The 16163-nt window shown below is 42.9% G+C and overlaps 1 protein-coding gene across 1 annotated transcript; it reads right to left on the bottom strand.

The window, feature by feature from the left end:
• Positions 1–3972: 3972 nt before the first annotated feature.
• Positions 3973–16125, bottom strand: LOC115308816 (nucleolar protein dao-5). The gene is made up of 7 exons (XM_040206716.1): positions 16018–16125; positions 15346–15925; positions 8580–8786; positions 7613–7819; positions 6674–6880; positions 4114–4320; positions 3973–4031 (listed from the first exon to the last, which is right to left on the bottom strand). The coding sequence occupies exons 1-7, from the start codon at positions 16123–16125 to the stop codon at positions 3973–3975; spliced, it is 1575 nt and encodes a 524-aa protein (XP_040062650.1).
• Positions 16126–16163: the final 38 nt, after the last annotated feature.

Below are 16163 nucleotides of genomic sequence, written 5' to 3'. Positions count from 1 at the left end.
TGCTGCTTCTTTACTTCTTCGCCTCGATGTTAGAGTAGCACGACTTACTGTTAGTGGTATCAACATACGAGATAGAGGAGAAGGACGTGAAAAACTCATAAAGAAAAGAGAATAATTTCATGAACAAAAAAGTTCCAAACTTGACCGAAATATGTAAGCGAATATGCTAGCGGCGAAGACGCGTAAGGAGAACCTCGAACCTCCCCGCATCGACCGGATGATGTGATCGGAGCCAACCAGCTCGACTTCGACCTCCGATGCCCCCGTGTGGGAATGAGAAATAAGAAAGACCCCTAGAAGCTGGAGCAACAGGAAGCAAACGAGACGAAGAGTCAGATTCAACTACGACAGGAACGAAAACGGACGCGAATGTAGCCCTCATTTATCAAATTATTTTTCAAATTCTTCATTAAATCGTTTTACAGTCTACAAAATCCTTCATTCCGTTCTATCCCAGCCTTTCTTTCCCATCCCTCTTTTCCATATTTTTTGAGCAGGTTGGGAGACGCTCTCTCCCCTGTCGCTTTGGCTGTGCTGTCGTCTCCGTGGCCAGGGGGGAAAAGCGCCGCCGCCACAAAATCTTGCAAAAGTAATTGTAATTGTGCCTGAAATTTAGCAATTACTGACGCTAGAAAGTAATTAAATTACAATTACAATTCCTTTTAGCCAAAAGTAATTATTACAATTACAAGTTACCAGGAAAAGTAATTAAATTACAGTAATTGAATTACTGTAATTGAATTACTACCCAAGTATGATATATACTACCCTCGCGTGCGCTCACAACTTCTAAGGCAGTGTTAAGGTGTCAACGTAATTTAGTATGTTATATTAATTTAAACCAAAAACCCCAGGGAGGCGAGATTTAATCGTGTTTTTATCAAAAAGAACAATCAAAATGAATGAGTCATTTTTATAAAACGTTGCAATAAAGGTTCATAATTAATGAACTGAGCTAGCGATCTTTGGTCCTCCAACAATCTGAACATATTTATTTTAATAATATTGCAGTAATCCCATCTGCATAAATTTAAGAACATAGCTGTATAGACAGGGACCCACTGCTTCATTAACTTTTCACAAAGCTTTCGTTTTGAGATAGGTTCCCAAATAGCTGTATATTGACTTACCCATTGAACCATTATTGGTGTGTCTCCAAGTGCACTGGTGGCTCGTCTGACGTCTTTGTCTGAGGTCCCTCCAAAACTAAATCTGAAAAAGCAAAACAGCACGTGTGGCGCCAACAAAAGTCGCAGTTTAACCTAAAAATAAATTTCCTAGAATAATATTCGCACCAGCACCATGAACAAATTTTATGTTTGCACATGTCAGGTCAACGCCAATGACCTGCAGCATTCATTTTTTTCTTTTTGATGAAGGTGTTCTTCGGCTGTCAATACTTCGCTTTTGTTCTAAGCGGAAGTGATGTTTGGTGCTTAAGTTAAGCATCTTCAACCCTAAAAAAAAAAAAAAAAAAAAAAAAAAACACAGCAAACGTAGTCACAGTTTGTAAGAGTCCTTCCTTTAGCTCCTGACAAAACGTTTTTCTGAGAATCTTCAACAAAAAACATCTTAACAAAACAAAATTCTTAACATCCAAATACCTCTTTAACGTTGAAGTTCTGAACAGCAATGAACTCAGTCACGTTTTTTCGTTATTTATTTCTGTACACCGGGTAACATTCTTCACGCACGTTCATCGCCACTTGGCATATTCTTAGGAAACGTTGAACGCTATTCTTAAACAAATCGAAATTGCTTCTCAATACAAACACCAATATGTTCTTTTATGTTCATTGGTTTTGTTTGCTAAGCTATAGGACCCACAGAGTCTCCAGTTTTTTTATTTGCAAAGGCCATTTAAACCATCTAAGCACTTGCTTTTTTTTTCACTTTAGTGGAAATCTCTGACATAATTATCAACAGCTAGTGATATATTAGAAACACTTCACTTAACCGTCTGACGTTCCAAAAACTAGGCAACGCTTTTAGTTTTCCGTGATAAATAAATCGAGCAGCTAGTAAAATATTTTCAATGACCACCTAAGGTCTCAATGTTGTTCTTGCACCGAGAATAATTTCGTAGCGAGTATCGCATTCTTTAGACTATTGGAACTTTCTTGTCATTGGGTGTTCTCTGCTAAAAACAAACTTAAAATTACGCAATTGTTCTCATCGGAAAGAGGTATTTTTGACAAACATTGGGGCCACCACATTCTTATTCATACGTTTGGTTAGACGAGAATTCAAATAATAAGTTGTAAATTCATCAAATAATGCGAAATGTTTAACTCAAGAAGCCCGACATTTTCCTTAACTGTAGCTTTCACCTCATATCAAAAGGTGCATAAAAAGCAATCGCTTCTCCATTTAAGATGAAAATAAAATTCAAACTTTCAATGTTGGTTCGTCCTAAATATAGCGATTTAGGATAACTGTCGTGAAACTAAAGCCTGGTATAGTCAAACATTTTACTGGTCAATCGAAAAGGTATCCAAGGCTAAATGCATTAGTTTGCTTACGTTACTACTAGAACGAATATTAGCGTGGTGGAAGACGTCTGAGACATTGTAGAATAATCCAGTACTTCCCTACATCCCTCATCTACACTGCGCTCGTTGGTGTCCTGAATGATAGCGACATTGATTCTCATAAAAGTCTATTAGTCTACCGCCTAATTCATCGCTTACCATCGTCGTGGTGCTTGTCGTCTTGAGCGGATTCAAGAGAACGACCTCTGTGGCCTGGATGGATTCCATCGCGTTGACCGGGCAGAACAAACGGGCCATAGTAGACCCGTTGCTGTGGCTCAGGTTGCGCTGGCCTTGAGTCGGGGTAGACAAGCTGGCGGGAAACAATTTCTCCAGCCTCGATCTGCTTTAATTGGGGAGACGAATACGCAGAAGGGAACGTCTTGGGGGGTTGTCCATGTTGATCTCCACTGGGTTGGTAGTAAGGCGGAGGGTGGCCCTGGTGACTGTAGTCATTCGTTTGTTCACTGGGGCCGTAGCCTGGCTGGTTAGCTGGCTGGTGACTCGGTTGAGAGATTGGATGGTTGTAAGGAACATTAACAGAAAGATAACCGGGCTGATAATAGGTCTGATATTGAGATGGCTGATGACCGGACGGGTGTTTGAAGTGGTGGCTTGGCTGGTTGCTATGTACGTAGCTTGAATGGTGACCCGGTCCGTTGACGAGAGGGGGATGGGGTTGATTGACAGGTCGATAATTAGGCTGGTGACCAGGCTGGTGCGCGTAGTTCGGTTGGTGCTGGGGCCGGTACTGTGGTATTTTGGGAGGAATGTGTGCTGGACCACTGACATATGGGTTTCCATGGAAGACGTCTGGCCTGTGTTGAGGCCGCTGTCCAGGAAATAAACCTGGTCTTGGTGGTACATGGTGGGTATTGTATTTTGGACCATTGATATGTGGAATTCCGTGCTGGAACACTGGTCTGTGCTTAGGCGGCTGACCAGAAAGGTGACTTCGTATTTGTTCTGGTCCGGGCGGGTAAAAGGGTGGTAGTCGTGGAGGAACATGTGGCAGCTTTACCATTGGAGGTACAGCTGTGTACAACGGATGGATCTCCGGAACTGCCAGAGCTGTAAACAAGAAACCAAAACAAAGTAAAACACGGTGGTGAATATACACCTTTAAAGCGCTTTAAAGGCAGCGAAGGAAACTATTGGAATGGATTATATACACTAAAATAACATTGGTGGGGTGACTCGACCAAATGCATTAGCTACCTTTTCGCGTAGTCATAAACACTGCGAGTGGCATATAAAAATGTTCACGATTACTCTACTTATATTATTCGAAGTGCCTTCAACAAATCAGGGAAAACCCAAGGTGACAGTCACAGCGCTTTAAACCGCTGTTAAAAGTCAATCAAACCAGGTTCGGTTGAACTACTGCTTCAGAAGCCATCAATGTGACAAACGCAAACATCCCACTGGTGTTAAGTTGTTTTCAAAATATGAAACTGCTTTCTAAATTCTCAGCAGCAATTTTATGGTTTGCTTTATGGCCTGTAATTATAAAAGCACACATTATCTCACTATGCAAAAACAACTCGCCGAATTGAAAGCTAGGTCCTACCAATTCTCCAACCTTTTTGTGGCACATTTGGCTTCTCCACGGCACGCTTGGGGTGAATGAGTGGCTTCACTACCACTGTAATGCTGTCCGTCTCGGTCTCCTCTGTCGTAATCCCTTTGGTATGAGTTGGTGCCACCAGTTCGTCGACACCCGACACTACAGGATCGTCGGGATCATAGCCCTTGGCAGTTTCACTTCCATTTTTGTCGCTACCTTCACCTGGCATATGCGAGTTATTAGGTCTAGTCACAACGGCAAGCGACCCCTTTCCTGCATCAGACCCCTTTTTTCTACAAACACTCTCCGCCTTTAAATTCTGCCGGCGGGGAGATAACAACCACGATGCTCACTGGCTAGTCCCTTCGTGACTGCCAGTTTCTTGGTTTGTAACACACCATATAGACCGACACGCGGAGCGGCTCTGTTTACCAACACGGCCGGAAGGCCGCGCATGCGCGGTAGCTATGTGGGCAAAAGCAGCCCGGCTCTCCGTGTTTTCGCCATTGCGCTCTATGGCGTGCGCTCGTTGTTGACGTTGTAGGGACGCTTGTATCTTTATTTGTGCGTCGTATTTCCTCATAACGTATGTCGTATGCTATGCCCGACTATTTGAGGTCGTTGCCCGAGCCTGAACGGTAGCGGTATCGAAACAAACTGTGCGTGGACGGCGTTGCCTACGAGGACCCGTACGCCGTTAACAAGGCCTGCTGGACTTCCGACGTAAAGTTGCTGCCACGGAAGTCGACGGCTCAGGTCGTCGTTTATTTAGTTTTTTCGCCAAGCCAGTTCACGGCCGACACGGTGCAGGTGTACAAGTCTCTCGAGGTCTACGATTACATCGAGTCGGTTTCCGCACTGCCGGAGGGATCAGCAGACTGCGGGTCTGCGGAAGTGTGTGTATCCATTAATTGATTAAATACACAGAGCGTCTTCAAGTTTAGGTATGATATTTTTCATACCCTCATGACCACAAGGCATTACAACCAGTAAAGATTTGTCCGTGCTGCAGTCTTGGCGATAACAGGTTACAAGTAACGGCGTTACCAGGAAGGCGTTACTTTTTTCAGTAACGTAGTAACCAACTCGTTACGTTTTCGACACAGCAGCGGGTAACGTACTTATGTTACTATTTCAAGTAACGTAGTTACGTTAGTCGTTACTACTTCCCAAGTCTTAAAGAAATTATGCTTAAATTGTTTCCGTGTTTTAGGCGTCAAGCCATGTTTTTCTTTGCGTTTTTTCTCGTAAGTATTTAGGTGAAACCGTAAAAAGAGATAAAGCAATTATGTTCAGTTTCCGCATGAACATAACGTTTCTTGGTATATGACCTGTATCGTCAAAACCGTAAAATGTGTTAAATCATAATTTAAAAAAGTAACGCAGAGGTAACGTGCCCTACTTTTCATCGGTAGCGGTAACGCGTTACTTTTATTTTTAGATCACGTAGCACAGTAACGCGTACCTTTTATATGCTAGTAACGAGTAACGTATTTCGTTACTTTTTTTTTGTAACGCCTACAACACTGCCGTTCTGTCGCCGATACCCTTCTGCTTGGTAGCACGGGCGTAGCGAGCCTCCGACGAGCGCTTGGCCGATGCGTTGTGCGCGAGCACCGTCGGAACAAAATCTGGGCGGTCTCGATCAGACAGCGGTTTCCCTGCACATAAGCAAGCCTCAGGACGGAGATTGAAATGGAAGCCCCACTTGCCTCTAAGAAAGTGATTGCCGCACAAACGGTCGTTCGCGCGAGGCGACCATTCTTTTCGATCCACGGATATTATCCACCTTCTATGCCTTTCAAAGTCTGCCGGGAACTTGTGGAAACTCACTCCGCTGCTTTTCTTGTACATTTCGGTGCAATTAACGGCAACACAGCTTCGCGGCATGCTGAAATGCTATGACGCCCATGCGAAACGTGTGCGCTTTTGCCCACACCCCCCGGCTCCGGCGCGATCGCAGCGCCGCCGCAGCTCCGTGACGTCAAGCCCGCGTGTCGGTGTATAAATGAAAATGATAAATTATTCATCTTCAACATTTGCTTGGATATCGCTTTTTGCTGTATTTATACGCCACCTATGCTAAAGCCTGTATACGTATCAGAACAATAGTTGAGCTTCTACGAAGCTTCACAAGGAACATATAACATGCACGAAAACACAAATGCAGTTGATAACCTAAACAAAAGTACGGCACGCTGGTTTTGCCACCATCCTTTCTTCCTTTCCTTTGGCACTTCTCTTTCCCTTTTTGTCCCTACTAATACACTATCAAAGATGCCCTTTTTATATTAAAATATTGTGTTTGCGTTTTTCTTTTGCCATTATGTTTTCTGGGTATTATTACCCCTCCCCTTTGTAATGCCTAACGATCTTGAGGGTAAATTTTTAAATACTATTGCTGTTCCTTAGGCGTTCTTCGCCATGTCATGCAAGAACAAAAACAAAATATTCTTACTGGAGTTCTTTGGGAAGTAAGTGTTTGCTTGATGGCCCGTAATTAAAAGCAGCAGCCCACTATGCAAAACCAAGACTTGCTGAATTGAAAGTTAGGTCCTTTTAGTTGTACACTTACTTTTTTGTGGCACATTTGGCTTCGCCACGGCAGGCTCGGGCTGAACGACTGGCTTCACTACCATTGTCATGGTGTCCGTTGTAGTCTCCTCTGTCGTAATCCCTTTGGCATGAGTTGGTGCCATCGGTCCCTCGACACCTGGCACAACAGGAACGTCAGGAGCAAACCCCTTGGCAGCTTCACTTCCATTTTTGTCGGTACCTTCACCTGGCACATGCGAGTTCTAAGGCTTAGTCACAACGGCAACCGACCTTTTTCCTACAACAGATTTTGTTTCTCTAGAAACACGCTCTGGCTTTAAGTACTACCAGTAGGGAGATAAGACCTCACTGTTCACCGTCTAAACATTCCGCAATTTCCACTTTCTCAGTTTGTAACACGCCACGTATATTAAATAGTAAATTATTAATCTTCAACAAATGCTTGGATACCGTTTGCTACTGCATTTATGCTCCACTCCTGCTGAAACTAGAACACAGAACAGAACAATGGTTGAACTTCTAAAAAAACTTCACACGAATACAAAACATGTACGAAAACACAAATGCAGTTGATAACCTAAACAAAAGTGGGGCAGACTGGTTTTGCAACCATTAATGACCGAGCGAATTTGAAAGATGCTCGTTCTATCTCTTATTTTCAACTATGATTTCTGTGTTTTTTTCGCGTGCGTTTTTATTCCATTATGTTGTCTACTTTTTTTACCACTCCCCTTTGCAATGCTTAACGACCACTAGGGTAAATAATAAGATACTGTTGCTGTTCCTTAGGCGTTGTTCACCATATGTTATGTAACAACAAACAAAATATTCTTACTTGAGTGCTTTGGGAAGGAAATGTTTGCTTGATGGCCTGTAATTAAAGGCAGCCACATTACCCCACTATACAAAAACAACTCTCGCTGAATTGAAAGTTAGCTCCTTTTAGATGCACACCAACCTTTTTGTGACACATTGGGCTTCTCCACGGCAGGCTCGGGCTGAATGACTGGTTTCACTACCACTGTGATAGTGTCTGTTTTTGTCTCCTCTGTCGTAGTCCCTTTGGTATGATTTGATGCCACCAGTTCGTCGACACCTGACACTACACGAACGTCAGGATCATAGCCCTTGACAGCTTCACTTCCATTTTTGTCGGTACCTTCTCCTGGCAAATGCGAGATTTTATGTTAACTCTCAGCGGCAAATGGCCCCTTTCCTGCATCGGATGTTTTTTCTCTAGAAGCACGCTCTGCCTTTAAATTCTGCCAGCTGGGAGATAATACCCCGGCTGCTTACTGGCTATACGCTTCGTGACCGCCAGTTTCTTGGTTTGTAACACACGACTTAAATGAAAATAATAAATTATTCATCTGTAACATCTGCTTGGTTACCGTTTGCTGCTGCATTTATACTGTACTCCTGCTAAAACTAGAATACGCAGCAGAACAACTGCTGAACTTCCAAGAAACTTCACACGAACATATAACATGTACGAAAACACAAATGCAATTGATTACCTAAACAAAAGCGGGGCACACTGGTTTTGCCACCATCCTTTCTTCCTTTCCTTTGGTACTTCTCTTCCCCTTCATATCCCTTCATATCCCCTCTAATACACTATCAAAGATTCCCGCTCTTTTATTTTAAATATTATTGTGTTTTTTTTTTTTGCCAGTATATTTTCTGGGTATTTTTATCACTCCCTTCTGTAATGCCTAACGACCTTGAGGGTAAATGTTTGAATACTGCGGCTATTCCTTAGGCGTTCTTCGCCAGGTCATACAAGAACAAAAACAAAATATTTTTACTGGAGTTCTTTGGGAAGGAAGTGTTTGCTTGATCGCCCGTAATCAAAAACAGCAGCCCACTATGCAAAACCAAGACTTGCTGAATTGAAAGTGAGGTCCTTTTAGTTGTACACCTACCCTTTTGTGGCACATTTGGCTTCTCCACGGCAGGCTCGGGCTGAATGACTGGCTTCACTACCAATGTCATGGTGTCCGTTGTAGTCTCCTCTGTCGTAATCCCTTTAGTATGAGTTAGTGTCACCGGTTCGTCGATACCTGACACTACAGGAACGTCAGGGTCATACCCCTTGACAGTTTCACTTCCATTTTGGTCGGTACCTTCACCTGGCATATGGGAGATTTTATGTTAAGTATCAACGGCAAACGCCAACCTTTTAGGCATCAGACGTTTTTTTTCTAGAAACACGGTTTGCCTTTACATTCTGCCAGCTGGGAGATAACACCCCGGCTGCTCACTGAATAGTCACTTCGTGACTGCCAGTTTCTTGGGTTGTAACACACCACGTAAATGAAAATAAATTATTCATCTTCAACATCTACTTGGATACCGTTTGCTGCTGCATTTATACGCCATTCCTGCTAAAACTAGAATACGAAGCAGAACAACGTTTGAACTTCCAAGAAACTTCACACGAACTCATAACATGTTCGAAAACACAAATGCAATTGACAAGCGAAACAAAACTTACACACTTCAAGGACATCACTTTTCAAGGCCTAAGAAACCACTGAAGTTCGTGGTCCAAACCAAACGATGGCTTCTTAACAGCGTTTCCGTGACTTAGTATTGTGAGCGATTCTTTTATCACACGTTTTTGTCATCTTTTTCCTTTTCTTTCATTGGCGTGAAATTCCACAACGGTATATGTACAATTCTTCCATTCGACCAGATGTTTCGAAACTTCAGAGTGTGGGTCCTTTTTCTTTACATAGCGGTTATGTTCCGTCAAACGCTTATTTATACAACGCTTAGTTTGTCCGATATAGAAAAGGCCACACAAAAAGGGCATCTTATAAATGACACCTGACATACTATCCACATATTTTTCTTTGTGTTCTTCCCCACAACCTGAAATAGTCGACGCAAGGGGGTCAAACGGTTCAATCAATAATCCGTGCTAAATGCCGTGTCGATATTGTGAGACACCATGAAAATACGGAAGGACAACATGCTCTGACGATCTAGTACATTTTTGTAACTGGCTTTTTTGGAGGTAGCAGATACGCCAATTGCCTTAAAATTAGCTCCTGAAGACAACCTGCAACGCCGAAACTGTCGGCCAGACAACGAAGAGATGAGCGAATCGAATGCGAGCAAGACTCCTGTGCTGATGTTTTTAACAAGATTCGTAATTATCCCTAATTTCACATGCTTCGAGTGACAGCTGCTGAAGGGAAGAAGAGGTTTTTCTACACCCTTCCCGTATTCCCAACCCAGACCTGAATTAGTTCTCAGTTGAAGATCGAGCTATTGAATGCGACCATCCTTCGGTCTCTCCGTGGAAAACTAACTCGGGCGTTCCTTCGACCGCTGCCTTCAGCATGCCATAGACTGTCGGGGACGTCTATGTAGAGCAAACCAAGATGTTATCGCCGTATCTCTTCACCAGTATTTCATTAGGGGGCCTACTATTAAAACACTCAAGACATAAATCGAGACTCCTTAGATAGATATCCGAGAGAGCTTGGGCTACCGTTGAAACAGTACACAGTCCTCGATATCGGAGATATTTATCTAAAGACTCTAAGGACTATCCATGTTCAACTCGCTCGCCTTTATCAATCCAGTTTATCTAAAAACTCTCGATTTATGTATTCTTGAGTTTTTTAATACTATGTCACCTAATGAAATACTGGCAAGGAGATACGTCGATGACAATTTGGGTTTGCTCTAAAGATGCGTCCCTGGCGGAGCCTATACTGAAGGTAGTGGCCGAAAAAGCCCAATAGTTAAAGCTTTCCACGGAGAGCCCGAAGGATGGTCGCCTTCAAAAGCTCGATCTTCAACTCCGAGCTAGTTCAGGTCTGTGTTGGGAATATGGGAAGGCCGTAGCGAAACTTCTTCCCTTCAGCAGCTGCCACTGGAAGCATGTGAAATTGGGGATAATTAGAAATATTTTAAAAGCATCAGTACAGAAGCCTTGCTCGCGTTTGATTGGCCCATCTCTTCGTGGTCTTACCGAACGTGTTGGCGTTGCGAATTATCCTCAGGAGATAATTTTAAGATCATTGGTGTAGCTTCCACGTCCAAAAACGTCAGTTCAAAAATGTACTAAAACTTCAAAGCGGGTTGTCCTTTATTTTCATAGAGTGTCCCACAATATCAAAGCGTTAGCCAACAAGTTCAATGTCGACACAGCGTTTAGAAAGGATTATAAATTGAACCGGTTGATCCAATCTGCGTCAACTAATCCAGGTTGTGCAAAAAAAAAAAAAAAACGAAAAAGATGTGGATTGTGTGTAAGGTGTCATTTATAAGACACCCTTTTACGGTTGACAGAACATAAGCGCTGTATAAAGAAGAAGGAACCGTACTCTGAAGTTTCCAAACATCTGGTCGAATGTAAGAATTGTATACCGTTGTGGGATTTGACATAAGTGGAAGAAAGGAAAAAAGATGACCACAAACCTTTGATAAAAGAGTCGCTCACTATACTAAGTTACGGGAACGCTGTTAATACGCCTTCATTTGGTTTGGACCATGAACTTCGGCGGTTGTTTAGGCTTTGAAAGGTGTTGTCCTTAAAGTTTGTATAAGTTTCCAGAAAGAAAAGTTGTTTTGTTTGTTTTGGGTCGGGGTGACAGTTTCAGAGATAAGAGAGGAGGAAGATGTCGCGGGAGACGTCATTGTCGTGCTAACTGTTACGAATGTACATTTGTGGAAAGAGGTGCTCTTGGGCCTTCCCCCTTTTCGTTCGTTTATTTTTCTCTTCTATTTAGCCAGGTTTTAAAAAATAAAATTTCAGCTGTGCTTGAGACTCGAGTGTGTGTGTCGTTACCTGCAGTCTCGGGGTTTTGGAATCATGTAAAATGTAAATCCCCGTTATTTCCCGCAGTTGATGTGCCGCCTTATTTTCGCATTACCTTGCCAACACTCAAGTAGCAGCCTGCTGATCTTATAAATGCATTGGTGTTCATTTCACTTCTGACCTAAACTACTCACATAACCTCTGCTATTGCTGATACTAACCGTACTATCGGATATTTGCGCCAAATCATCAAACTCATGACACCCTCCGTAAAACGACTAGCGTATACTTCTTTTTTCTGACACAAATTAGAATATGCCTCATCTATAAGGTCTCCATGTCAGTTATACCTCACAAATAATTTAGATTCCGTTCAAAACAGAGCCCTTCGTTTTATTTATGACAACTTAACATTACCAGCATATCTAGATTACGCCAATCAGCTAACCTTCATTCACTTTCCCTTCGATGCCGAATGTCACGCATCTCTCCTTCATCGAAGATTCTATCACAACACCCACCTCAGAGAATCATTACTGTCCAATCCCCACCGTATTTTCCCTCGTTTAGATAAGACATGTAATTTACGTTCAATTCGATCATTAACTGTTTCTGACCAGACTTCCACATTACCATTGGCTATCGACAATTGGAACTCACTACCTCACAACATCGTTTCTATTAATGATACTATTACATATGTTTAATACATTACCCTCTTTTCTAACTAAATTAGCTAATTAGCTTACAGTGTTATATTTGTGTTTATTGTACTTTGTTTTATTGACACACCCTCGTATAATGCCCAACGGGCCCTCAACGAAAATAAATGATGATATGTAATGTAACAACAAAAACAAAATATACTTACTTGAGTGTTTTGGGGAGGAAATATTTGCTTGATGGTCTGTAATTTACAACACATTATTCCACTCGCATAAACAACTCGCTGAATTGAAAGTTAGCTCATTTTAGTTCATAAACCTTTTTGTGGCACATTCGGCTTCTTCAAGGCTGGCTCTGGCTGAATGACTGGTTTCACTACCAACGAGATGGTGTCCGTTGTAGTCTCCTCTGTCGTAATCTTTTTGGTATGAGTTGGTGCCGCCGGTCCCTCGACAACGGAAACTACAGGAACGTCAGGATCATACCCCTTGGCAGCTTCACTTCCATTTTTGTCGTTGCCTTCACCTGGTACATGCGAGTTTTAAGGCTTAGTCACAACGGTAGCCGACCCCTTTCCTTGATCAGACATATTTTCTCTAGAAACACACTCTGCCTTTAAATTCCACCAGCCGGGAGAGAACAACCCGCTCTTCCCTGGCTATACCTTCCGCTACTGCCGATTTCTTAGTTTGTAACACGTTAAATATATTAAATAGTAACTTATTCATCTCCAACATCTGCTTGGATACAGTTTGTTGGTGCGTTTATACGCCACTGCTGCTAAATCTAGAACACGAAGCCGGAACAATGGCTGAACTTCTAAAAACTTCACACGAACACATAACATGTACGAAATCACAAACGCAGCTAGTAACCTAAGTCGAAATTGGGGGTTTTACGTGACAAACCAACGACGGGCATCTGGCACGCCCCAGCGGAGGCCTGAGGATTAATTTGGACCACCTGGGGATCTTTCGACGTGCAACCGAAAGCTCGGTTACACGGCGCCTCCTCCCCCGCCACATGGGGATCCGTAGGCCAGCGCTTTCGCCTCGGAGCCACCGAGGCGGCTAGTTAGTAACCTAAACAAAAAAAACAAAAAAGGGGGGGGATACACTGATTTTGCAGCCATTCATGACCAAGATACTTTCAAAGATGCTTTTTCTAACTTCTATTTTGTTTTAAACTATGTGTTTTTGTGTGCTTTTTGACATTTTTTAAAATTTTTTTTACCACTTCCCTTTGTAATGCCTAACGATTTCGAGAGAAAATAATAAAATACTGCTTCTGTTACTTGGAAATTCTTCGCCATATGTCATGTAACAACAAAACAAAAATATTCTTTCTTGAGTGCTTCAGGAAGGAAGTGGTTACTCGATGGCCCGTAATTAAAAGCAGACACATTATCCCACTATGCAAAACCGACACTCACCGAGTTAAAAGTTAGGCCATTTCAGTTGTACACCAACCTTTTTGTGGCACATTTGGATCCTCCACGGCGGGCTCGGGCTGAATGACTGGCTTCACTACCACTGTGATGGTGTCCGCTTTTGTCTCCTCTGTCGTAGTCCCTTTGGTATGATCTGGTGCCACCGGTCCCTCGACACCTGGCACTACAGGAACGTCAGGATCATACCCCTTGGCAGTTTTCACTTCCATTTTTATCGGTACCTTCACCTGGCACATGCGAGCTTTATGGCTTAGTCACTACGGCAACCAGCCCCTTACCTGCATCAGACGTTGTTTCTCGAGAAACACGCTCGGCCTTTAAATTCTACCAGCAGTGAGATAACAACCCGCTACGTATATTAAGTAGCGAATTATTCGTCTTCAACATCTGCTTGGATGCCGTTTACTGCTGCATTTATACGCCACTCCTGCTAACACTAAAACATGGAGGAGAACAATGGTTGAACTTCTTAGAAACTTTACACAAACGCATAACATGTACGAAAACAGAAATCCAGTTGGAAACCTGAACAAAAGTGGGGCATACTGATTTTGCAACCATTCATGACCAAGATACTTTCAAAAATGCTTTTTCTAACTTCTAATTTGTTTCAACCCATGTGTTTTTGTGTTTTTTTTTCTTTTTTACCACTCCCCTTCGTAATGTCTAACGACCCTGAGGGTGAATAATAAAATATTGTTGGTGTTCCTTAGACGTTCTTCGCCATATGTTATGTAACAACAAAAACAAACTGTTCTTTTTTGAGTGTTTTGAGAAGGAGATAGTTGCGTGATGGCCCTTAATTAAAAGCAGCAGCCCACTATGCAAAAGCGACACTCGCCGATTTAAAAGTTGTTGTACACCAACCTTTCTGTGGCACATTTGGCTTCTGCACGGCAGGCTCGGGCTGAATGACTGGCTTCTTTGCCACTGTGATGGTGTCCGTTTTTGCCTCTATTGGAATCCCTGTGATATGAGCTGGTGCCACCGGTCCCGCGACACCTGGCACTACAGGAACGTCAGGATCATAAACCTTGGCAGTTTCACTTCCATTTTTGTCGGTACCTTCACCTGGCATATGCGAGTTTTCACAACGACAACCGACCCCTTTCTTGCATCAAACGTTTTTTCTTTAGAAGCACGCTCTGCCTTTAAATTCTGCCAGCAGGGAGATAAGAACCCGCTGTTCACTGCCTAAACGTTCCGTGACTGCCAGTTTCTTGGTTTGTAACACGCCACATATATTAAATAGTAAACTAATCGTTTTCAATACATGTTCGGGTACCGTTTGCTACTGCATTTACACGTCACTTCTGCTAAAACTAGAACACGGAGCAGAACAATGGTTTAACTTCTAAACTTCACAAAAAACAAAAAAACACATACGAAAACACAAATGCAGCTGATAACCTAAATAAACGTGGGGCAGACTGTTTTTGCAACCATTCATCACCAAGCTAATTTCAAAGATGCTCGTTCTAACTTTTATATTGAACTATGATGGTGTTTTTTTTGTGTGTGTGTGTGCTTTTTTCTGCCATTTTGTTTTCTTCGTTTTTTTTACCACTCCCCTTTATTATGCCTAACAACCTTTAGGTTAAGTAATAAAATACTGTTGCAGTTCCTTAGGCGTTGGTTCACCATATGTCATGTAGCAACACAAACAAAACATTCTTACTTGAGTGCTTTGGGAAGGAAATATTTGCTTGATGGTCTGTAATTAAAGGCAGACACATTAACCTACTGTGCAAAAACTGTCGCCGATTTGAAAGTTGGCGCCTTTTAGTTGTACACCAACCTTTTTGTGGCACATTTTGCTTCTCCATGGCAGGCTCGGGCTGAATGACTGGCTTCACTACCACTATGATAGTGTCTGTACTTGTCTCCTCTGTCGTAATCCCTTTGGTATGAGTTGGTGCCACCGGTTCGTCGACACCTGACACTAGAGGAACGTCAGGATCATACCCCTTGGCAGCTTCACTTCCATTTTTGTCGGTACCTTCACCTGGCATATTCGAGTTTTTAGGCGTAGTCAGAATGGCAACTGATCCTTTTCCTGCATCAGACTTTTCTTCCATAGGAACGATGGCAGAGGATTCAACGTGCGAATCACCAGGTTTGCTGTCTCGGTCTTCATTCTTGCTTCCATCTGCATCCGTGGGCGGATGAATGCTCTTGTCAATATAGGTCTCCGGCATCTCCGCCTTATTCGGACTGGCTGTATCGCCGTTTACGTTGCTCTCACCTTTTTCAGGACTTAGATACTTGTTCTCTTCGGCATGTGATGTTGAAGGTTTTGCTTCAGTTGGGCTATGAATTTCCGCGTTCACATCACTTGAGTCACCCTCATCAGTATTATGATGGATGGTATCGCTTAGCTGGGATCCCAATGGGCCGCCATTACTAGCCGTTTTGGATACTTCTGATTTGTCTGAGACTACTGAGTGCTGTTCCCCAAACTGTCCCATACCACCTTCGGCTTTAGCATTCCCCTGCGATTTCGAGTGAGTCGCATCTGTTGATTCTTTCCCGCGGGATGCACCAGTGCGATGACCTTCAGGTTGATTTTCGTGGCCATGTTGTTGAGGTTCTAATAGCGCTGGTTGTGCACCAGCA

The sequence above is a fragment of the Ixodes scapularis genome, unplaced genomic scaffold (genome assembly GCF_016920785.2).
Source record: "Ixodes scapularis isolate PalLabHiFi unplaced genomic scaffold, ASM1692078v2 PGA_scaffold0__279_contigs__length_252992795, whole genome shotgun sequence".
Lineage (NCBI taxonomy): Eukaryota > Metazoa > Arthropoda > Arachnida > Ixodida > Ixodidae > Ixodes > Ixodes scapularis.
Note: the sequence above shows the minus strand (reverse complement) of the source record. Positions and strands in the feature narration are given on the sequence as shown.